This window comes from Eleutherodactylus coqui, chromosome 8, assembly GCF_035609145.1.
Source record: "Eleutherodactylus coqui strain aEleCoq1 chromosome 8, aEleCoq1.hap1, whole genome shotgun sequence".
NCBI lineage: Eukaryota > Metazoa > Chordata > Amphibia > Anura > Eleutherodactylidae > Eleutherodactylus > Eleutherodactylus coqui.
In genome coordinates this window covers 30,892,692-30,918,337 of record NC_089844.1, presented here as the reverse complement: position 1 = coordinate 30,918,337, position 25,646 = coordinate 30,892,692, and the positions used below count along the sequence as shown (strand labels likewise).

General features: G+C 45.2%; 1 protein-coding gene across 2 annotated transcripts in view; it reads left to right on the top strand.

Moving 5' to 3' along the window:
- Positions 1–25,646, top strand: part of AGAP1 (ArfGAP with GTPase domain, ankyrin repeat and PH domain 1) — a 384,937-nt gene that overhangs the window by 200,303 nt on the left and 158,988 nt on the right. For both annotated transcript variants that reach the window (XM_066575407.1, XM_066575406.1), the window contains 4 exons: positions 5,524–5,611; positions 10,403–10,488; positions 10,881–11,022; positions 15,662–15,796. In XM_066575407.1, the coding sequence (XP_066431504.1) occupies positions 5,524–5,611; positions 10,403–10,488; positions 10,881–11,022; positions 15,662–15,796 (451 nt within the window). The remainder of the gene's footprint in view (positions 1–5,523; positions 5,612–10,402; positions 10,489–10,880; positions 11,023–15,661; positions 15,797–25,646) is intronic.

Below are 25,646 nucleotides of genomic sequence, written 5' to 3'. Positions count from 1 at the left end.
TCCAGGTTACTACACTAGCAGTCTACGTGACTAGTTTTCAGGACGTCACCGGTGACCAGAAGACCCCGTGATGTCACCTGACAGATGCCGATTCGGCACTCCAACACCTTGGTGAGTACATTGTTAAAATGTAGTTGTGAGAATGAGGGGGCCAAAACTATATAGTAAGTTAGAAAACCTCTTTTAAGGATTCAGTTTCTAAAAAATATTCAACTGGTCTTTCTCCTTAATGGATTGAAATGGAAGCACAATCGGATTACCATGTTTCTACTGAGTTGCCTGCCTGAAACAATAGAAACCTGATCAGCGAGCCGCTAACTGAAGCCAACTGTGGTGGCGTTTGTACTCGGAAAAATCCCATTTAGAAGCGATGTGGACATGAAAGGAAATGTTTCTGTAAAAGCCATGTAGGAGTAAACTAGAGGCAAACCCAATTGTGAACAGAGTCTGAGAATACACTGCATGGATATACTGCACTGTATAGGAGCAGTCTTGTGATATACCTGTTCAGTTAACCCCTTAATGGCCACCATCTAGTGTTTTTGGTGAAGTTCGGTGGATGACTTCTGATGCCCCAGAGCCTCCATTTCTGGAGTGCTGTGTATACAGTAGAGGCAGCGCCAGTTCTACTCCTGCTGGCTGTAGTTACACCCATCCTTGCCCTGATTGTGACAGCTGCACATCATCAGGGCTGTTATCCATGCGGGAGGGGCTTCTATGACCGCCTCAGTTAGGCGTCATTCACATCTGAGCCGCTGCAGCAGATACCGTCGAAAACATTTGGAACCAAAAAGAACGGCACATGCCGCGCTGTTTTTCTAAACCCGGTAAGATGCCGGACACCGGACTACATTCTAGTCAATGGAGCTCGTTGGGCAGCGTTGTCTTTCACGTGACGGATCCATTACAGACATAAATTATATTTTTCTGCTCCAACTACAGAACAGAAAAATGAAATTCAAAGCTCGAATGTGAACTCAACCCAACGGGGAAAATATGTAGAGTGGAAATCGATCGATCGTACTCTCCGAACTCCACAGGTCCTCTCTGATCCTACGAGGGACAAGTGAAATCACAAACACAAGTGTAAAATAAAAACATTAGCAATGAAACAATCTCTAATTGCACTCCACCATGTTATGTATCAGAATGCATGACTAAGGCCCCCTAATCCCCGGCGAATCACACTGTCTGACGCTTTCCATAGCATTGCTATGAAAAGCGCTGGCCACCGTGTCCACGAGCGGAGAATCATAGCGATCCGCCACTCGCGGCCAGCAAATCGCAGCATCCTGCGAATTGCCGCGATTCTCCACGGTCAGCCTATCTGTCAGATAGGCCCACCGTGGAGATCCGTCTGCCGGCTCCTGCTCCCGGGCAGCGGCTCCTGCGGCGGAGATCCGCTGCTGGATACCGCAATGCTTGTGGACAGGGGGCCTAATACGGAGAGAAATAAATACCCTCTCGGTTTCTGTTCCTATAATGTGATTTTAAAAAATGTCAAAACTTCAAAAATGTATTCATTTGACTGTTACACCCTGAAAACCCAATAACGATCTATACAAATGCTCAGTGTGAAGTGTTTATTCAAACGGCCAGTTTTGTGCGTTGCGAGACGCACCAATATGAACTCCATTCTTTTGAATCGACTTAATCGAGTATTTATTTCCCCCGTGTAGTGATGTGATAAAAATGGCAGCATGTTCTCTCTTTCGGCGTCCCCTCGGAACGCTTCACCCATTGTTTTCAATGGAACCTTAAAAAACATCTGCCTGAGGGTCGCGATTTCACAGAATTCAGCATTTTTGAATGAAAAAGCCCCACATCGGCGTGAAAAATGCACATTTCTCAGCCTAATATTGCGCTCGCCCGTGTGACTGTAGCCTTAGGCAGGGCTCACACGGCCGGATGTGTAAAACCCAGACGGTGAACCGGTCTATCGCCACGTATGACAGCAATATTGTACTGCGTGTGACAATGTATCTCAGGCACGCTGTCATACACAATCTTCCTGTTTTTGTTTTTTTTTTTCGTTTAAATTTCCCACGCTGTCACATCGCAATGGCGCATATATACGCCGCCCACATGATATGTAATTGCATATTGGCGGCGCTGATTATGCACCCATAGAGAACATTGAGCTTTCTCGTGTGCATAATATGTGGCAAAATAGGCCATGATGCTTTTTTTTGTGCCCATGTATTACGCAGTGCTTACACACAAATGTGAGCGAAACAGCGAAAGGCAATGTATTTAGTTGCCTGTGAATTACCACGAAGCACAAGGCTACCACCAATCAGAAGGCACAGCGTTCGGGTGCCAGTCTCTTGGCATCATCGTTCCAGCATCTGAGCCGTGATGACAAAATTCACACAGAAATAGAAAGCCATTATTGGCATTGGGTCTGTATAAATGTTTTCGTACAGAAATCTCTCTCAATGTTTCCTATGGATAAGTATTAAAAATTGCGTCTCCCTCGCATGTAGACGCGGTTTATCATTATTACTATTGAAGCAACGGATTTCATGCGCATGAAAAATGCATCTACCACAATGCAATGCAGTGTGCTCGCAAAACGCATCACACTGGCATAAATAATCACGCGTTTGCAAGTGCGATATTAGTTTGAGCTTCTCAGAGCTATTGCACTTGCTTGTATGAATGCACTCTTAATAAATACTTTTATACGTGCTTAACCTGCAGGAGCAGAAAAGGGATAGTAATTAGTGATGAGCGAGCATACTCGCTAAGGGCAATTGCTGGAGCGAGCATTGCCCTTAGTGAGTACCTGCCCGCTCGAGAGAAAAGGTTCGGCTGCCGGCGGCGGGCAGGGAGCTGCGGGGGAGAGCGGGGAGGAACGGAGGGGAGAAATCTCTCTCCCTCCCCCCCCCCCCCCCCCCCCCCGCTCTCTCCTGCTCACTGCCGCAACTCACCTCTCACCCGCGCCGGCAGCCGAACCTTTTCTGCCAAGCGGGCAGGTACTCGCTAAGGACAATGCTTAATCAAGTAATTGTCCTTAGCAAGTATGCTCGCTCATCTCTAATAGTAATGATAAAACACGGCACCCGGACATTGCTCTGCGCTTGTGCTCCGTCAATTCCGGTGCAGTCATTGAAATGAATGGAGCATGCAAGTTCAACCATCGCTATCACTTCATTCAAGCAGGGACTGTCAGGACCCCCGTACTCATGATTGATGGTAGCCCCAGCAGTCGGACCCCCACAATCATAACGGTATCCCCTATCCTTTAAATAGAGAACTACATTTTGGTACAACCTCTTTAAAGGGTTTAAAAATTGAGCCACATCACATCCGTCTTATTAGATGACCAGACTTTTGAGTCTGTTCCCAGAATTAACCCTTTCACGGTTACAACATTTTTGTACTTTTGCAAACAAACAAAACTTGATTTATAGGATAAAATATAACCTGGTAACACCAGAATCGTACCGGACCTCGGATACATTGGGCAGATGCCTCTCAGCACTTTACACTCACAGACCACTTTATGCAACTTTGCATCAAAGTGTAACATATGCTAAAAAAAAAAATTGTGTGTTGCTTAAATTCTGATCCACACAGAGCCTTATATGTACAAAACCTGCTAAATATAAAAGCTGTACATGTGCGGAGTTCATACATGATCCATACTGTATGTCCGTGCCCGCATGCACATATGACATATTCCCTGAAATTAGACCAAACATCTACGTGATCCATCTGTCTGTAACTATTACCACCTGTGTGATAAACAGTGATGACGTCTGGATCACCACCCTGGAATTATCACAGCATTTACCTTCTATTCCATATACACTATTGAGTCAAAATGGCTTTGGACTGTTGTGACATGAACTCCATAAGACCCCTGAGAGTGCCCTGTGGTATCTGGCACCAAGATGTTGGGGACGCCATAGATTGGACTTGTTGTCCCAGCGCATCCTACAAATGCTCAATAGGATAAAGATCTGGTGGATTTGGAAACCAAGTCAACATCTTGCTCTTTGTCGTGTACCCGAACAGGTTTTGCAGTGCGGCAGGACACATTAGCGCTATTCTCTCAGTTCTCCCGATAACCCTTTCCAATCCAGTTTTGATTCCGGGTTTCCTAAAAGGTTTTCTCTTTTTGCTGTTATACAACAGTGCCACCTGCTGGCTAAAGCCAGTGTGTGTGCGTCCGAGAGGCTCCAACAGCGGAGTGGCTGGCAATAGACGGCAAGAATACCCTGTTGGACGTCTTCTGACATTGGAGCTCTACAAGCTTCAATCAGAATGTAGGAAGACGTCAGACAGTGGATTGGAAAGGGTTAAAACCCAGAACTTTGTGGTGATAGCAGAAAATAGAACTCAAACAGAACCCTTGGCTTTAGTAGGGCAACAAACGTATAACTTTGGTGTCAGTTTGACACGGCTTTCATTAGTTTTCACCATCGTTGAATAGTCACATCATACGTGTGACCTTTTTACCATTGCAATTGGAAGCTCCTAGGTCAGCCAGGAAACAGCGCAAGAGACGTTGGCACGGTTTCCCCTGTGAATAAATGGAGTGTTTTACAGACATTTCTGGGAGAATTACTCATTGTGAATGGCAGCACTGCTGATATAATAAAATACAAGCTGTAGCTGTAATGGGCTGAGCCCCAGACCTGTGCCGTGTGCTGCAGTCCTTGTCCGTCTTTCATTGTGTTGACTTCTCGTTCGGTTCCATCTGTAAATGATTACATCTTCTCACTCTTGCACAGTGGTTATTTCATTACATTGGAAAGCTGGAGAGAATTATTTAAGATTCTCGAGCCAATCACCTAATCTAGGAGCCAGGAAAAAGCTATATTCATGGGGATCTATGGAAAGTATGGCTCGCTAGCTCTAGTTCCCAGGCTTGGTAGAGAATTTACGTGACTGTATCCAGGCCTTCATGCAGTCAGTATTTGGAAGCTACTGGACCATTGCCTGATATAGGGGGCTGAGAATTTAGATAAAGAGTCCCACATGTGTCAGTGATTTCAGGAACGCTTTAGGGCAATGGTCTACAGCTTGTGGCCCAACAACCTCATTGTGCCATGGGAGGTGTAGTGTTACATCTTCTGGCCACTGTATTCAAACATCGATCGCAATCGTTGGACTGTTAGGGTATGTTAGCAGGGGGCAAATTTTCTGCCCACAGCCGAACCGAAGCGATGGGCCATGACTTAAGATCGGTGCAGGTGCCAGAGGTGGGACCCCCACCTATTAGATTGGAGATAGGAATACCCTTTAATCCCTTTGAGGGCTTATTCATGTAAGTGATTTTTGAAGTTCCCCTTAATTGCAACTGATTGCACATAGACATCACACTGACCCATTACAGACAATGGGGCTATACAGACATGACAGATTACATATGGAAAACGGACACATGCAACGCATATGGGTGCGACACGGACCTATGCAGTAAAATCAGACGCAATCATGGGCCAAAGGCGTTATTTTTGCCTTTTTCTTGTTCCGATCAGCTAATTTTCTTCTTGATGTTTAATCTTTCAGGGCATTGTGGGAAATCTAGCAAGTGGGAAATCAGCATTGGTACATCGATATCTCACGGGTACTTATGTGCAAGAGGAGTCTCCCGAAGGTAAGTGGAAATCCTATCTCCTTAGGAAGATAAACCGATGGCACACACCATAGAGTCAGCAGATGCCTGCATTACCCCCTGCTTACACAGCTCCACATATGCCCTCGACATCTCATTCGTACCACTAGTCACAGTCATGATTACATATCTGATAGCTGTAATTCTTTCTTCACACATAATAGATTATTGGTAATATACATCCATTTACAGTTTTGGAACTTGATTTTATTCTCCTTCCAACTGGGACATGACATTTGGGAGATTTTTGCTTCGGGGCTCGAAGAGCTTGGAAATTGCAGTAGTGGCGTCAATCAGTAGAGTTCATCCATATTCCTAAATGTATAAGAAGATCTAGGACGTAGGCCAACATTTAGTCATTCCAAGCATCCTAGGGATAACACATGGTGCGGGGATAGTAGCTAGATGCCATGTAACCAACATGTTCAGAGTTGACGCTTGCCATGCACATAACCCCATTCTGATCAGGCTACTTCCTTTTTGGCATTTTCTTCCTGTTCCTTTTTGCTGTGCTTGTCATGTGCGAGGGGCACGGGCGCTTTCTGCCTCCGTGTCTTGTATATTATGTACATCCTTGGCTGGTCTTTGACTGTCTTAAGTTCCTTCTTTCCCTCACTGCTTGTCCCATTGGTTCTTTACAGATATGGATGCAGGTAAATATTCATTCCTTACGGGCTGAGGAGGCAGAGAGGCGGCTGAGATATCTGACGTAGAGTTGACAACTCCTTCTGTGTTTCTTCATCTCTGTTCCCTTCGCATCTCCTAGTTTGGGTTCCTTCCATCCCATCCCCTTCCTGGTGTTGCCTGATTAGATTCTGTGTCGTGTAGTAGCATCATTTGTCTGTTACATAGTGTCTCTGGGAATGGTTCCAAACACTTTCTGTCCTGTTATTGAAGGCTATACGAGTGGCCGTGCGTAGGAGCTTTAGTAACCATTGTGTGTGTTTGCGCGGCTCACAACCATGCGACTCCACGATCATGAACATAACTGAACAGCTAATGGTCATGTGCAGAAAATTGGAGCCACGGGTAATTTGCATCAGATAACGTGTGAGATTTATAGACCTGACCCATTTCATTTCCAGTACATTACTGCCGTATCAATCTTTGGTTGCTATATATCTTATGATGTGGGAAGGGAGATTTCAGTAGGTGGTGAAGAACACGGCGATTCACAATATTCCAGGCGGAGGCTTTTACTATCGTCCATCTGTGTTCTTTATCTTTTGGTTCCGTTCTTCTAGTTTATATTCCCACTGCTCTTACTGCCTCTTATGTCCGGCCTTCAGGCTTTTATTTATGCTTCTGTGTTAAAGGGGTTAACAGAGTTGGTCTTTTTATTTTTTTTTTTAATGCACTAAATGGGAGGCTGTTACGTGACCTGTGATGTCACTGGTGCGTCTGACCCCAGTGATGTCCATTATACAAGTCACATGGGCTAACCGCTGTTATAGTAGCTCTAGCACAGTATATAGGACGTAATTGGTGACATTCCATTTCGGGTTAGGTGATTGGTTGCAGCGGTCAAAGGTCTTTACAGGCGCATGACCGTCACATCCTTGTAAGCACTAAATGGTGACGATCGCAGCTGCAGGCGATTTACCAGCAAAAGTGTTGTGTTATTTCTTTCGCTCCTAGAACAATAGAAATTCTTTGGACAACCCCTTTAATTCTTTGTTACCGCAGCACCTTCTAATTCCCTTAACTAGAGTATCTCTGCCTATGGCATAAGTGCACCAAGAACCAAGAGAACCGGCGCACCAGCTGCTTGGTTCTCCAAAATGCACCAATCCCACTCCAGCCGCATGTCTTAATAGCAACAACAACCACCGGTATGATCCAGCAAGGAAATAAGGAATACAAGTGCATTGAGTACAAAAGAAACAAGTGAAAGTTTTCACATTTCAGACACTTTTGGCATAGTTACTCATGGCCTCTAGTACCGCTGCGTCCCACAGTAATTCATGTACACTAATGCTCCTTGTATACTAAAGAAGAGCCGTATGATTCTCTTTACCCAAGCGAATGAACTAGTGATGTCATTGGTCTGATGTCATTGGTCTGATGTCATTGGTCTGATGTCATTGGTCTGTTGAGACCAGCAGATTCTTCTTTGGAAATCCTTCACTTCTCATCCAGAGTTTCACGTTCCTATGAGCCAGGAGTGTTTAATCAGAACGGACAAGGGAACAACCAACGATGGTTGTTAGTCCTGCAGACACTAAACAACGAACTAGAAGTGCACAGTTCTCGTCCATCGTACAGTCGTTGGCTCACATTTAGACTGAACGATTATTGTTCACTATTGAACGATTTTTTTTTTTAACGACCATCGTCCCATCTAAAAGCACTTCTACAAATGATACTGGTACAAAATACACTAATTTCATACAAAAACATGAAAAGACTACTACAAACTTCTCTATCCACCATGTAAGCCCGGCTGCACACGGCAGAGACGATTTCCTTATGTGGGTTCCCGCAGCAGAATCCGGCTCTGACACCGGCCAGCGACCCTACGTACCTGCTTTTGCTGTACTGCTCGCCGTTGGTCATGTGCAGTACAGATTTTTTTTTTAATTTGTTTTTTCACGCACCATCGCTAGGCGATCACGTGGGTGCCTGCAGCCCAATCGCAAGGTCAGTTGCTGATGGGCTGCGGGTCAGACGGCTTCTATTGACTTCAATGAAAAGAGTCCACAACAAAATAGAGCATGCACTGATTTTCTTTCTTCCGCTCACGGAAAAAGCGAGCTTGCCTTTTTGAAATATCATGCTTTGAAAGATATTTGCTGTGGATCCTTCGTGTGGACGCCGACGGCAGATTCCACAGGCGTCCACACAAGTCTTGTGAAGCCGGCCGAAGTTTTCAATAAATATTAAGTTTTTACAAAAAAATCTCAAAAACTTCATTAGAATCTCCAACTATGTGGAATCGTACTACACAAGATCATACACAAATATCACTAAAAGTAACCAGCCTCGGAGCCTCGGTGTTCACATCGGTGACGCCAAAACAGGCCAGTTCCTAACTTTGGCGCTTGAGCATTTATCCCTCTAGCCTCATGGGTGATTTACTCTGGTTACAAGATATTCCCTCCAGTCACTCCAAAGATGTGCTTACTGACCGAATTGGAACAGAGATTATATTAGGAAATTGGAGCATGTGAAGTGCAAGGTGCCTGAGGTTGGGGACACATTGCATTCTATGACCCTGCTTTGTACCACTGGGTCAGAAGCGGCATTCTTCTAAGAAAAGGGTCAGTTGAACACAAGGACTTTGCAAAGCAGGTTTGCCATCAGACATGAGTGCGATTAATAAGCTAGGACTCTCCGGCATCTATTTCTGTTGGTGTTTACGGGATTAGTCTTCTGTTTATTTCTTCAGTCATGTTGCATACTTAAGCGGAGCTATGTTGGGATCTGTGTAGGCGGTTGCTTTAGGGTCTCTTCTTCGGAGACTCCAGCATGGAGAGACATGTCTGGGTAATGAGCATGGACTAGGTCTTGATGTGTTTGCACTCTGGGGAGATCATCTATTTAGTTGTGTAAAGCAAGACCCAGCTCAGAGTTTGGGAAATCTTCGCAGTAACCGGTCTCCACAGTTCATGAGGATGGTAGGACTCGCTCCAAGAATGTATTGGAGTCCAGATAAGTGTATGTGTCCTAACTAGAGATGAGCGAGCATACTCACTAAGGACAATTACTCGAGCGAGCATTGCCCTTAGCGAGTACCTGCCTGCTCGGAAGAAGAGATTCGGGTGCCAGCGCGGGGGAGCGGTGAGTTGCGGGAGTCAGCAGGAGGGAGCGGGGGGGAGAGAGGGAGAGAGAGATCTCCCCTCCGTTCCCCCCCACTCTCCCCAGCCGCTCCCCGCCCCCCGCCGAATCTTTTCTTCCGAGCGGGCAGGCACTCGCTAAGGGCAATGCTCACTCGAGTAATTGCCCTTAGCGAGTATGCTCGCTCATCTCTAGTCCTAACGCATCCTGTAACTTGGGCTGTCTTTAAATATGAACCAAATGCTCCAACGCTGTTTTCCATACATGCACCATGATCTGTGACAAATATCACACCTTTGTGACTCCTGTTTTAAAAAGTTGTTAGTTTTTTTTTTTTGTTTTTTTTTTAAATCTCACATTTTCATGATTTTAAGTGTAATGCTCTGCATTGTCCAGCAGGCTGATAGTTTAGGGATAGTTTTGGGGTAGTTGTGTTGCACTTCCATTTACCATCTTCCCTCACATTAAGTTTTTTGCATCGTCCTGTGCTGCTATGATTTGACCTCCTCCATCCTGTGCTGTGCCATGTGTTGTATATGCCACCCGTGCAGAGGGCAGTACTGCAGATGCCAGTCCCCATCCATTGCCGGCTATTATCACCATGGAGTTTCAAGTCTACAGTAGATTTGAAGTCCAGTGAAGATGCAGCTCTGCCCGATGTACTGGTAATTTGGCAGTGTTTAGTTACCATGTTCATTGGCTACTAACACGTGGACGTTGCTTGTAAAGACTTTGTAGTGGCGTGCAGGGCTTCAGAGGTCTGCAGAATGATTGCAGCAATGGGTTAACCATAGATTGGTTGCATGCAACTGAAAACTGGCGCTTTTACTAATACAAGTCCCAACAATTCATTTTAAGATTGCATCTCAATGGCCCTTGTAGTCGCAGTTCTCTTACAAGCAAAGTCCCAACTCGTACCTATTGTTTCTCTCATGTGTGTCCTTCGTTCTCAGCTCTTAGGTTTCTGCTTCTCATTAACCCTTATGTCTGTGACAGGTGGAAGGTTCAAGAAGGAAATCGTTGTGGATGGGCAGAGCTACCTCCTACTGATCCGGGATGAGGGAGGACCCCCTGAAGCACAAGTAAGAAGTCTGTTCACACTTGTGTTTGGCTTTCAGTTTTCCTGTTCCATCATGGGAGCAGAAAAACGGAAGGACGGATTTGTTCTATGCCTGAAACCAATGGCACTCGACGGATTCCCTTCTCTATAATGAGGCCTTTCGGGCTTCCTGCATGCATGCCCTCTGGACAAAACAGCGCAATACGCTTGACTCTTTTGTTCAGAGTCACGCCCGAGCCTTCAGACGGAGCCTCCAATGCGGGGATGAGCAGAGCCGTGCTCTGTTCTTGCTCCGCTCGCTGTGCTCTCTGTTCATAATCGGTGCGGCTCGCTCATTGTACATTAGTCTTTTGTTCTACTGATTTTTTTTTTTTCAATCCTTTTTATGGCTGTTTTGTTTTTCCTTTCGTTCAGTTTGCTATGTGGGTGGATGCTGTAATCTTTGTCTTCAGCTTGGAGGATGAGATCAGTTTCCAGACTGTCTATCACTACTACAGCCGCCTAGCCAACTACCGCAACACCAATGAAATCCCCATGGTGCTTGTGGGGACGCAGGGTGAGTGAAGCAGATACCCTAAAATCTCGGTTGCCAATTGGTTAAATTGCTTGTGAGCTGAGCTGGAAAGGCTTTCAAGACTAGGAAAATGCTGCCATCTACTGGCAACAAAGCTAACTGCACTACATGGATTTAATGTCTACAGCGGTGACCCATTTGTTTTCATATTACTAGAACAAATAAAACTCGTTATCGTGGTAAACTGGTTTTAATACTGGATAAATGTGTCAGCTGGTAGTTCTTCAGGCATGATATTATCCTTCAGTGCATTAAAGGCTACATCCTGACGAGATAAGCCTATAGTGCAGCCTATAGCAAGAAGGAGTTCTCCATGTGAAGATGGTGATATAGTGATATAGTGCAGTAACGCACTGATGGCACAGCATGCTGGAATGCAGAAAACAGCTGCTGCCCCCTCCGTCCAGTATAGTGGAGAATACATGTACATGAAAGAAAGGGAGGATACAGCGCTGCTGAAGATAGGGAGTCCGTGTGGATGTAGCCATGCTTTTCAGTGCCGGAGTAGCACCATCCTCGCACTAAAAAGCTGTGCTAGGTATGAGTGGTGTCATTCTATCACCTAATTACACACCATGACCAAATGACAAAACACCATAAAATCAAGCACATTTATACAGTAAAACAAAACAAGCAAATAGGTAAAGAATTCTTTAATTTTTTTTTTAAACACTCATTTGCATATGCAAATTGTATTGGCTCCATTCTCAAACCGATCCTAAAATTATTTACAATGCTCCAAAAGTAAAAAGGAGCGAAAAAGAAAGTTGGACATTTATAAGCTCAATGGTTTAGTTTTGATTTTTCTTCTTTCTTTGGTTGTAGTCACCAAGTTCCACATTAATCACTGCGCTTATGGATAGAAGTAGGGCTCCTCATCACCCCAGAGTTGTGAGTTTGTAGGACTAGGTAATAGATCTTGCTATGAAGTAGTAGACATATTATATTGGTGTACATATATGTTAGGTTGTTTCTCCACACATTCTTAATATTAATACCACATGGTATGTGTGTGGTTCTCCTTGAGGTGTATGCCCACCATTGCAGACCACTTTACATGTAAAATCTACTTAGTAAGTTAGAGTAACTTTTCAGGTGTAATTCAATATTTAAAAATTTTTTTTTTGCCTTGTTAACCCTTTGCAATCCACTCTCTGGCGTCTGAAGACATTATGATTTAAGGCTGTACAGCTCTGATGTTGGAAGACATCTGTCGGGGTTCTCTTACTGTATATTGCCAGCCTCTCTGCTGTCGGAGCCTATCCAACATGTCACCTCATGCAGTACTGGCTTTAGCCAGCAGATAGCACCATTGTATAACGACCGAAAAAGAGTAAGCCCCCCTAGGAAAACCAGGATACAAATTGGATTGGAAAGGGTTAAACCATTGCTGAAGAAGGATAACACAACATTTACTCACCCATGTGGATCCCTGCAGCTGCTGTGCTGCATCGGCTGTTCTCCCCAGTGGGTCTGCTTTACATACTGCAGTCTATCACAGCAGTCCAAGAGAGATGAGTGTGATGAAGCTCATCATATGTATGTTGTGCACATGGAGAAACCTGTCAATCCGCACCTGGAAGGGAGGAATGCAGGAGCATGCCAATATGAATATGTAAATAGTTAAATTGGGACAAAGTCCTTCACACTATATGCTTCAACCCCACACAATGTAACATCCATCACTACTGTATTTCAGGAGTCATTTCTATTTCCCTTCATTATCATATTCAGTGTATGCTTATATTTGAGGGGTGATCAATGAATTAAAGATCTGTATCATATGAGATGTATAGAACGGTGTGCCAGGAGCAATTTAGGTTCCTGCAGAAGCTCATGTAGCAGTGACTGTCTGTTAAAGGGACACTATGGTGATTTTTTTTACAATTCATTATGTAGCTATCCCCCCAGTATATATAAATCTGCTAATGTTACCTTGGTTAGTTATTTCTATCTGAAACTCCTGGCCTCTTCCTTCTTAGATAGTCAATTTGGACCAGCTTAGATCTACTTGGGTTTATGTGTTACCTTACTAGTTAGTTTCTCAGTCAGCATTACTTCCGTGTGATGCTGTTTCATGGACCCACTGGAGTACAGCTACTGGATGCAATTGCGACCTGTCCCCTTAGCGAACGAGGTTCCGTGACCCCCTGCAATACTCCATTTTACTTCTGCGGCCAGTGGGCCGGCTGTCAGGGAGGAGCCAGCAGCCAGTTACAGGCTGCAGACTCCCCCGGCACGGCCCTCCCTTCCACTGAGAGACTGCAGTTGTGATTGGTCACAACTGCAGTCAGTCAGTGCACTTTCGGCCGCTGATTGGTCCGGCCGGTGGTGCACTGAAAATGAGAGCGTGTTCCACAGACATGCGGTACAACCAGGTATGTACTGCAAGTAATCATGTATGTATAGCTGGTATGACTTATATAGAGGACATATCCAGGTTACACCAGCATGCTCCATATCACAGTATACAGGGGGATGTATATCTCCCAGTATATAGTGATATGGAGCATGCTGGTATAACCTGGATATGTCCTCTATATAATTATATACGTACAGCTGGTATAGGTTGTAATGATATAGATCATGCTGGTATAACCTTGTATATCACTATATACTGGAGATGTCTAGCTTATACCGGTAGTAAATATATAATTATATACAGGACATATCCTGGTTATACCGGCATGCTCCATATCACTATATACAGGGAATTGGGGATTCCACTTTTCTGCTCCATTCAGGGAAAGAGGAATCCCTGCAGCGGAATAACTCCGTCTCTGGACTGAGCGGAACAGTCAGACGGACCCCATTGACTATATTGGGGTCCGTCCGCTTTCTGCCCAGCTTTTGGACGGAAGTAAAAACTCTGCATGCAGCACATTTTCTTCCAGTATTTTGAGGCGGATCTGCAAGCGAACCTCCGACCGAAGGATCAAACACAGATGTGAAAGCGGGCGTACACCAGCATGGTGGATACCACTGTATATAGGAGATGTATATACTGCTCCCTGTATAGTGACATCAACCATGTATATGGTGATATGGACCATTCCTGTATAACCAGGGTATCTCCTCTATATAATTGCACACTTTACACTCAATTTAAAAAATGCATCAAAAACCTGCATGCGGTTTAAAAAACGAACCCAAAATGCACGTGTTTAAATCCACATGCGGTTTTTAATAGTGTCTGCAGTTTCTTAAACATGTTTGTGCTTTTTGAATACCGCATGCAGTTTTTTAATATTTCATTTTTGAACCACAATTAAAAAAAAACATGAACACGGCTCAATGCCGGGCTCACTCGGCCATAAGCATAAAACGCTGCGTGGGTACGTCGGGCACCTTGCTGTATCGCAGCAAAATTGTACCATGCATAACAGCGTATCTCACGTACGTTATTATGGGCAGTTCACCTGGGGGGGGGGATTGTTTATATTTCCTGAGCCATTGCTACACAATGGCTCATATATACTCCGCCCATATGCTATGTAATTACATATGGGCGGTGTTCATTATGCGCCCAAAGATAGCAATGGTCTCTCTAGGGTGTAATATGGCACAGGATAGAACATGCTGCACTCTTTTTTGCGCTCATGTATTATTCGATTCCTACTTGCAAATGTGAGCGGAACTGCATATGACAATGTATTTGATTGCCAGCAAATTACCGAGTATCAAGTGCAAGTACAACGCACGAGTAATGCACAGTAATCATTTGCTCATGTGAGCCCGGCCTAACCTTTTACGTATGGGTACGGTGGGTGGGAGAGATGGAGCAGCTGAACTTTTGCACCTGGGCCCCTGAGCCTTTAGTTACCCCCCTACATGGACTCTAGCACAAAGGCTCTTTAGAGTGTGGCACATTCACACAATGGACAGGAGGGGGCCCAATGACTTCTTTGGGAGACTGCTCTAGGCATGCTCCATGGCCTGTGCAGGGAGAGAGAAGAGGTATGCTGTGACCATCACTGATTTGTGAATCCTGTGTTATCTATATAGAAATGTTCATTGTAAGGACGGTCTCACATCTGCGCTGGGTTCTCTGGCCGGAGGTTCCGTCACAGTTCCTGCTGAAAATACCGGAAGAAAAAAAATGCTTCATGCCCAAAAGGTGTGCGGAAAGCGAAGGGTCCCCATTATAGCCATAGGGTCCATCCGGCGCTGTTCGGTTCCATCCACAGATGGAACCGTTCTGCCGAGGGGATTCCCCTTTCTTGCTCCCCGAATGGAGCAGGAAACCGGAACCCCCGATGTGAAACTGCCCTAATCCGGCCTGTGGTGATAACAAGAAGAGTGCTGAGCGGTTGGGTGTTTACAGAGTAGGAAGCGTCAGACCGTTATAAGGCTTAGTGGCCAGTGTGAAAAGTCAGGATTATTAGGATATTGGTAAAATGCAGACCATGACTGCGAATGTTAAAAATACGTCCCCAAAAATTCTCAAGATGTGTAGCATAAAAACCTAATTATTCACAGGTCATTTCCTGCTGACGCATCCCTTTAATGATTAGAAGGTGATACAAGAGCAGTTCATGTATTCATCTGCGTTGGAACTCATTTTCAACTAAAAGCCTTTGTTGTTGTACCGCTACTTATTCTATTACTTTAATTCATGCAGATGCCATCAGCTGCAGTAATCCCCGTGTAATAGATGATTCCCGTGCACGAAAGCTTTCCAATGACCTCAAGCGATGCACTTATTATGAGACCTGCGCCACCTACGGGCTTAATGTGGAACGTGTCTTCCAAGATGGTGAGTCATACACTGTTGTTTGGTCCTACTGATGACCCGCATGCAGTGGATGGGTGACTGATGGATGACTATTCTCATTGCACCAACTTTGTCTCTTCTGTCTTGTCACCTCTCCAGCGGGTGATCAGGGTCGCAGATGCCTGTGATGAGCGGATTAAATGCTTGCTGGGAGGTTTTAGTGCAGCAGCAGGTGAAGAACTACAGAAACTTTTTTGAAGTTTCACAAAGTTTTTGAAAACACTGATTTACTATACTGCACAAGTGCTACTCAGTGGTATATATGTTCATCCTGAAAGTGCTTTTGTTTTGCTCACTAACAGACACTAATAGACATTCTGCATTTTTACGGGGAATGAATGTCTATGGGACACTTGCTAACGGACTTGGCTAAGGATTTTCACCCAGTCTTATAAATGAAAAATAGAACCACAATTAGAATAAACCAGCACTGAGCTCGTCACATGCAGTAAGGTGGAATATCAACCTAGTTCTCATGGTTTTCTGTACGCTGCAAAGAGCATTTTGCTTATCCAATAGCTCCCTCTAGTGGCAGTCTGAATAAACAACACTTATGGTTGTCACAAACAGAACCACCAGCACACAATAACCAGTAATGGCAGCAGCTACAGAGTAGACTTGGTCCACAAATGAAGAATACTTGCCTAAATAATTATTAAACGCTCCAAGTAATGAAGGAAACCTTGTGAAAACCAGAAGTAAATTAAAGATGCGCTAGCTGTATTTAATCAAATATATCAAATTGGTATAAAATGAGTAATCACTCACCTGGTGTCAAGCGAGGCAAACCTTGCATGAGGTACCCCGCTGACACCAGCAGTCCAGGAAGGCATATAATGGGTCTTTTATCCAAAATCCGTCCGATGTCTGAGAGCCGCAGGAAAAAGTCACAAGCACACCTAATCCGGGGCTTGATGGATAAACCAGTACAGATAAAAATCAGAAAAAGTATTTCCGCGCTCTGGAGGATAAAATGAAATCTCTTCGGATAGATCGATGCTCTAATTTGTAAATGTTTTATTCCGTTACACTCCGCAACGCGTTTCGGTTACAATAAATAACCTTTTTCAGGCTCATAACACCACAATGAAGACACACAACGATATATACTACTTACATGCTCATGTAATTAGTTGCAGGCACGCTGTGAGGCGTTCTCCGCAGTTAGAGGGGGGCGCGGGATCGTGCCTCCCAGTATAAGTCTCGATGAACTCAAGGGGAGTAACTTTCATTTTTTTAAAATCTGCATTATGATGATCATTAAAATGTTTGGATAAACTTTGAGTACGTAAATTCTTTTACGCAATGAGCCCTCGCACAACTACGCCGATTGGGAAAACTAAAAAAGTTATTGCGTGCAGAAGATGCAGCAGAAAATAATTTTTAGAAATTAGGTGCCTTTGAAAAAAAATAAAAGTACTACAGCAAAAAAGAAAAAACTACAAGTTTGGTATCGTAGTAATCGTACTGACCCATAGAATATAGTTATCAGGTCGTTGCTGTTAGTTTGTCCGCCGTAGAAACAAGATGCACGGAAAGATGGCGGAATGTTTTTAATTTTTTTTTTCATTTTACTCCACTTAGCATTTTTTAAAAGTTTTTCAGTACATTATATGGTACTTTAAATACAAAAATACAACTTGTCCTGCAAAAAACAAGCCCCCGTACAGCGATGTCGATTGATAAATAAAGAAGTTACAATTTTTTTAAAAGGGAGGGGGGGGGGGGGGGAGAAAAAACGAAAAGGGGGGGGGGGAGGGCCGCGTCATTCAGGGGTTGAGGACCTATAAAGACGTCGCCATCATGTGCCACCCCTGATCACATGACCGTGACGCTCATCCCGAGTGAATGACTTACATGCTCCACCCCTGATCACATGACGGTGACGTCATCAAAGGATTTGCAGATTACAGGCAAACTATAAACCCCCTGTAGCCTCAATTGCTATGGAATACTAACAAACAGCAGCCGTGTGCGTACTGGACCCATGATGTCACTGTCATGTGTTCAGGGGTGAAGCATGTAACTCCCTCACTGGGAATAAAGTACTTTTGATGACGTCACTGCCATGTGATCAGGGGCGGAGCATGTAAGTCACTCACAAACCCACTTACAGACGGACAGGTCATCGTCACTAGTTTGACTAACAAGTTCCTGCAGCTTTTTCTGCCTGTTTTATGAAAGGACTTGCTGTATCTGTACTAGTTATCTGCTTAACTTTCTTTCATCTTCATTTTCTATTACTGTTAGTTAACACCTCGGGGTCTTCAGGACCAATTAGCAGATTCCATAGGGTTATGGTTTCAGCGTACAATATTATTTGGCTCCAGCATGACTGGTATGTTGTAGTACTATTGTACAGACCAAGGTGGTCCTATGTTCCCATGGATGTTTCACCCTGGCTTCTTGCTGTAGTCCTGTAATAACGAAGAAGAACTGACCAACAACTTTTAGGTGCTCCGCCCACAATATAAGAAGCGGGTGAAACATGCATTGGGACGTGGGCACCACCTTGGTTTTCTGGCTGTATAGATATGCAGGAATCGCCGGAGCAGGTAGCTTATTGGTCCCTTGTGGCCCAGTGTTATATATAACTAGGTGGATATTTGTGGGGGTTCCCAAGAAAACAGAAAAATATATGTTGTGTAATAATTGAAACTGAATTTACATCTTGATGTAGAATTTGTCTTTAGGCCCAATGTCCACGGGCGGCTCTTTGGAGTATATGAAGTCACCCAATGCTGTGATATTTTATAAAGCATGGCAGCACCAGGTCAGCATTGTAAAATATTGAAAACCCCTTTTTTAGTGCTTTCTGCTGTAGGATACAGTGATGGAAAACCATTAGATCACCGTATTTTTCGGACTAGAAGACGCACTCCAGTTTTAGACAACAGAGAACGGGAAAAATATTTCAGACTAATTTAAGTGTCTCTGGGGGTCTAACCAAGTGGGGGGTCTACTGTCATTAACTTTGGTAGTCTAGTATAGAAAAGAGGGTGAACAGTGAACCATCAGCTCCTATTATACTTGGTGTGTCCATTCAAACAATGGCGCAGGCACGTAAGTTCACATTATATACATACACAGAACTGCTGCACACTTTGTACATGCGCACAACACACACAGCTCTGCTACATACATATTTGGCTCTGCATTATATACATCATATACAAGTGTAGTAGTACACAACCCCCCGCCAGCTGCTTCCGGGTCACACGGCTATGGCACCATCTATTATTACACATGTTACTATGGGGACCACAGGAAAAAAAGAACCAGAAACTGCGAATCATTGAAAAAATGTGCATATAAAACGGATGCAAATTAAGCGTGAAAAATCGCAAACCGTACGGCAAACTACTGAAAATCACATTAAAAGTGCACAGAAAATAGTGAAAACCTCGCCCTTATGAATACGGCCTCAGAGGCCGCACAAGGCGGCATCCGCAGCACATGAGTACAAGCACTGTAACCTTTTTAGGTGTTTGTAATTATTGTTAATGCAGATTGTATTATACTGTTTAGGCCCTGTTCATACTTGTATACCTCCGACTGAAGGCAAAAACCACCAGGAGCATTTCCTGACTTATAACTGACCAATGCTCCGACTGTTGCCTACATTGTCCACAGGACACCATAGGGGCGCTAAAAAGGATACGGCTCGATGGACGGTTTTTGGCTGGGGATAGTCTACTACACTTTTCCATACAGCAAAATACTATACATAGCGGAATGGCGTACACCAAAAGGACATTATTTAGCATAAGCTGGGTCATTGGGACCCTATGGATACACTTGATGAACGTAGTCCGAAAGAAATTGTAAACTGAGCCTTCCGGGGCTCCGGATGGTAACGGACATGGTTCCTGCCGTAGGATCCTGTCCGTCGGTGTAGTGATATCCCGCCACCGCTGGGGAGGAGGGGGGAATTGACAGCTCTCTGTACTGAGCCTATCTGACAGATAGGTTCACCACAGCAAATCGCAGCATGCTGCGATTTCAATCCCGCGAGCGGAGAATCGCTATGATTCTCCGCTCGTGGACAGCGGGGCTCCGCTTTCCATAGTAAGTCTTGTTCGTGAAAAATGGCCGGTGGACAGGAGGCCTTCCTACACTGCTGCTATACACAGAATCTAGTTTACAGTAAACGCATGTATACAGTGAAACCTCTCCTCCACACCATCTGTTTGGGAACAACCGCTCTTTATCTAGTCTAGATTTAGATATACAACAAACGTTCAGCTTATGCCAACCATGTTTTTGGTGGTTACCTCAGAGAGTATGTATAACACACATACTGTATTGTAGGAGTAGCTGCACTGCGCCTATAGAACCTGGCGCCCTCGTATTCATGAGCGGTGGGCTAAACCACGCCTTCCTGACACAAACGACCGCCTTCTACCTATACTGGGCTATGAAGGAAGCCGCTGTGGAGCCCCCTGAAATTCATGGACTACAAGGCACTATGCCAATTGGAGAGGACTACGTTCTAAGCTCTACAGCTGAGCTGTAAAAGGGGTTTCCCAAGGAGAATACTACTCATGACTTATCCTTAGGATAGGTCATCAATAGTTGACCAGCTAGGGTCTGTCACTCGGGACCCTGGCCGATCAGCTGATTGTGTCCCCAGTGGCAGTGCCGCTATAACACAGCGGTCAGAGCAGAGACTTCCACTCCAACCCCGGTGTAATTGTGGTGCTGTCAGTGGGCGCAAAGTCAGCTGATTGGTTGGGGTCCTGAGCAATGGACCCCAGCTGATCAACTATTGATGACCTATCCTGAGGATAGGTCATCAATAGTATTTTCCCAGGGGAAAACCCCTTTAGTGCTTTGGGCATCTAGTCTACAGTCTAGTTAATGCTGTGGCGCACAGTCTACAGTCTAGTTGTTAATGCTGTGGCCCCTAGTCTACAGTCTAGTTTTTAATGCTGTGGCCCCTAGTCTACAGTCTAGTTGTTAATGCTGCGTCCCTTAGTCTACTGCCTAGTTGTTAATGCTGGGGCACCTAATCTACAATCTCGTTGTTAATGCTGCGGCCCCTAGTCTACAGTCTAGTTGTTAATGCTGCCGCCCCTAGTCTATGGTCTAGTTGTGAATGCTGCTGCCCCTAGTCTATGGTCTAGTTGTGAATGCTGCGGCCCCTAGTCTACAGTCTAGCTGTTAATGCTGCGTCCCCTAGTCTACAGTCTAGCTGTTAATGCTGCGTCCCATAGTCTACAGTCTAGTTGTTAATGCTGTGACATCTAGTCTACTGCCTAGTTGTTAATGCTGCGGCACCTAATCTACAATCTCGTTGTTAATGCTGCGGCCCCTAGTCTACAGTCTAGTTGTTAATGCTGCCGCCCCTAGTCTACGGTCTAGTTGTTAATGCTGCCGCCCCTAGTCTACGGTCTAGTTGTGAATGCTGCCGCCCCTAGTCTACAGTCTAGTTGTGAATGCTGCGGCCCCTAGTCTACGGTCTAGTTGTGAATGCTGCCGCCCCTAGTCTACAGTCTAGTTGTGAATGCTGCGGCCCCTAGTCTACAGTCTAGCTGTTAATGCTGCAGCCCCTAGTCTACTGTCTAGTTGTTAATGCTGTGACATCTAGTCTACTGCCTAGTTGTTAATACTGTGACATCTAGTCTACTGCCTAGTTGTTAATGCTGTGGCCCCTAGTCTACAGTCTAGTTGTTAATGCTGTGTCTCCTAGTCTACAGTCTAGTTGTTAATGCTGTGTCCCCTAGTCTACAGTCTAGTTGTTAATGCTGCGGCCCCTAGTCTACAGTCTAGTTTTTAATGCTGTATCCCCTAGTCTACAGTCTAGTTGTTAATGCTGCGGCCCCTAGTCTACAGTCTAGTTGTTAATGCTGCGGCCCCTAGTCTACAGTCTAGTTGTTAATGCTGCGGCCCCTAGTCTACAGTCTAGTTGTTAATGCTGCGGCCCCTAGTCTACAGTCTAGTTGTTAATGCTGCGGCCCCTAGTCTACAGTCTAGTTGTGAATGCTGCGGCCCCTAGTCTACAGTCTAGTTGTGAATGCTGCGGCACCTAGTCTACAGTCTAGTTGTTAATCCTGCGGCCCCTAGTCTACAGTCTAGTTGTTAATGCTTCGTCCCCTAGTCTACAGTCCAGTTGTTAATGCTGCGTCCCCTGGTCTACAGTCTAGTTGTTAATGCTGCGGACCCTAGTCTACACTCTAGTTGTTAATGCTGTGGCCCCTAGTCTACAGTCTAGTTGTTAATGCTGTGTCTCCTAGTCTACAGTCTAGTTGTTAATGCTGTGTCCCCTAGTCTACAGTCTAGTTGTTAATGCTGCGGCCCCTAGTCTACGGTCTAGTTGTTAATGCTTCGTCCCTTAGTCTACGGTCTAGCTGTTAATGCTGCGGCACCTATTCTACAATCTTGTTGTTAATGCTGCATCCCCTAGTCTACAGTCTAGTTGTTAATGCTGCATCCCTTAGTCTACAGTCTAGATGTTAATACTGCGGCACCTAGTCTACGGTCTAGTTGTGAATGCTACCGCCCCTAGTCTACGGTCTAGTTGTTAATGCTGCGTCCCTTAGTCTACGGTCTAGTTGTTAATGCTGCGTCCCTTAGTCTACGGTCTAGTTGTTAATGCTGCGTCCCTTAGTCTACGGTCTAGTTGTTAATGCTGCGTCCCTTAGTCTACGGTCTAGTTGTTAATGCTGCGTCCCTTAGTCTACGGTCTAGTTGTTAATGCTATGGCACCTAATCTACAGTCTGATTGTTAATCCTGTAGCCTCTAGTCTACAGTCTAGTTGTTAATGCTGCGGCTCCTAATCTACAGTCTATTTAATGCTGCGGCTCCTAATCTACAGTCTAGTTAATGCTGTGGCACCTAGTCTACAGTCTAGTTGTTAATGCTGTGACATCTAGTCTACAGTCTAGTTAATGCTGTGGCACCTAGTCCACAGTCTAGTTGTTAATGCTGTGACATCTAGTCCACAGTCTAGTTGTTAATGCTGCGGCCCCTAGTCTACAGTCTAGTTGTGAATGCTGCGGCACCTAGTCCACAGTCTAGTTGTGAATGCTGCGGCCCCTAGTCTACAGTCTAGTTGTTAATGCTTCGTTCCCTAGTCTACAGTCTAGTTGTTAATGCTGCGTCCCCTGGTCTACAGTCTAGTTGTGAATGCTGCGGCCCCTAGTCTACAGTCTAGTTGTTAATGCTGCGGCCCCTAGTCTACAGTCTAGTTGTTAATGCTGCGGCAGCTAGTCTACAGTCTAGTTGTTAATGCTGCGGCCCCTAGTCTACAGTCTAGTTGTTAATGCTGCGGCCCCTAGTCTACAGTTTACTTGTTAATGCTGCGGCCCCTAGTCTACAGTCTAGTTGTTAATGCTGCGGCCCCTAGTCTACAGTCTAGTTGTTAATGCTGCAGCCCCTAGTCTACAGTCTAGTTGTTAATGCTGCAGCCCCTAGTCTACAGTCTAGTTGTTAATGCTGCGGCCCCTAGTCTACAGTCTAGTTGTTAATGCTGCGGCCCCTAGTCTACTGTCTAGTTGTTAATGCTGCGTCCCTTAGTCTACAGTCTAGTTGTTAATGCTGCGTCCCATAGTCTACAGTCTAGTTGTTAATGCTGCGGCACCTATTCTACTGTCTAGTTGTTAATGCTGCGGCCCCTAGTCTACTGTCTAGTTGTTAATGCTGCGGCCCCTAGTCTACTGTCTAGTTGTTAATGCTGTGGCCCCTAGTCTACTGTCTCTTTGTTAATGCTGTGGCACCTAGTCCACTGTCTAGTTGTTAATGCTGAGGCACCTAGTCTACAGTCTAGTGATTAATGCTGTGGCACCTAGTCTACAGTCTAGTGATTAATGCTGTGGCACCTAGTCTACAGTCTAGTGATTAATGCTGTGGCACCTAGTCTACAGTCTAGTGATTAATGCTGTGGCATCTAGTGTACAATCTCGCTTTTAATGCTGCGTCCCCTGGTCTACAAGCTAGTTGTGAATGCTGCAGCCCCTAGTCTACAGTCTAGTTGTTAATGCTGTGGCACCTATTCTACAATCTCGTTGTTAATGCTGCGTCCCCTAGTCCAGGGGTCCCCAACTGCAGTCCTCAGGGACCACCAGCAGGTCATGTTTTCAGGATATCCTATGGTAAGAACACCTGTGGCAATGTCTGAGGCACTGATGATAATTACATCACCTGTGCAACACTGAGGAAATCATAAAAACATGACCTGTTGGCGGTCCCTGAGGACTGGAGTTGGGGAACACTGCCCTAGTCTACAGTCTAGTTGTTAATGCTGCGGCACCTAGTCTACAGTCTAGTTGTTAATGCTGACACCCCTAGTCTACAGTCTAGTTAATGCTGACGCCCCTAGTCTACGGTCTAGTTGTTAATGCTGCGGCACCTAGTCTACGGTCTAGTTGTGAATGCTGCCGCCCCTAGTCTACGGTCTAGTTGTGAATGCTGCCGCCCCTAGTCTACGGTCTAGTTGTGAATGCTGCGGCCCCTAGTCTACGGTCTAGTGGTTAATGCTGCGGCCCCTAGTCTACGGTCTAGTGGTTAATGCTGCAGCCCCTAGTCTACAGTCTAGTTGTTAATGCTGCGGCCCCTAGTCTACAGTCTAGTTGTTAATCCTGCGGCCCCTAGTCTACAGTCTAGTTGTTAATGCTGCGGCACCTAGTCTACAGTCTAGTGATTATTGCTGTGGCACCTAGTCTACAGTCTAGTTGTTAATGCTTGGCTCCTAGTCTACAGTCTAGTTGGTAATGCTGCATCCCCTAGTATACAGTCTAGTTGTGAATGCCGCGGCCCCTAGTCTACAGTCTAGTTGTGAATGCTGCGGCCCCTAGTCTACAGTCTAGTTGTGAATGCTGCGGCCACTAGTCTACAGTCTAGTTGTGAATGCTGCGGCCCCTAGTCTACAGTCTAGTTGGTAATGCTGCATCCCCTAGTATACAGTCTAGTTGTGAATGCCGCGGCCCCTAGTCTACAGTCTAGTTGTGAATGCTGCGGCCCCTAGTCTACAGTCTAGTTGTGAATGCTGCGGCCACTAGTCTACAGTCTAGTTGTGAATGCTGCGGCCCCTAGTCTACAGTCTAGTTGGTAATGCTGCATCCCCTAGTCTACAGTCTAGTAGTGAATGCTGCATCCCATAGTCTACAGTCTAGTAGTTAATGCTGCATCCCCTAGTCTACAGTCTAGTAGTTAATGCTGCATCCCCTAGTCTACAGTCTAGTAGTTAATGCTGCATCCCCTAGTCTACAGTCTAGTAGTTAATGCTGTGGCCCCTAGTCTACAGTCTAGTAGTTAATGCTGCGGCCCCTAGTCCACAGTCTAGTAGTTAATGCTGTGGCACCTAGTCTACAGTCTAGTAGTTAATGCTGCATCCCCTAGTCTACAGTCTAGTAGTTAATGCTGCATCCCCTAGTCTACAGTCTAGTAGTTAATGCTGCGGCCCCTAGTCTACAGTCTAGTAGTTAATGCTGCATCCCCTAGTCTACAGTCTAGTAGTTAATGCTGTATCCCCTAGTCTACAGTCTAGTTGTTAATGCTGTGGCCCCTAGTCTACAGTCTAGTTGTTAATGCTGTGGCCCCTAGTCTACAGTCTAGTTGTTAATGCTGCGGCCCCTAGTCTACAGTCTAGTAGTTAATGCTGCATCCCCTAGTCTACAGTCTAGTAGTTAATGCTGCGGCCCCTAGTCTACAGTCTAGTAGTTAATGCTGCATCCCCTAGTCTACAGTCTAGTAGTTAATGCTGCATCCCCTAGTCTACAGTCTAGTAGTTAATGCTGTGGCCCCTAGTCTACAGTCTAGTAGTTAATGCTGCGGCCCCTAGTCTACAGTCTAGTAGTTAATGCTGCGTCCCCTAGTCTACAGTCTAGTAGT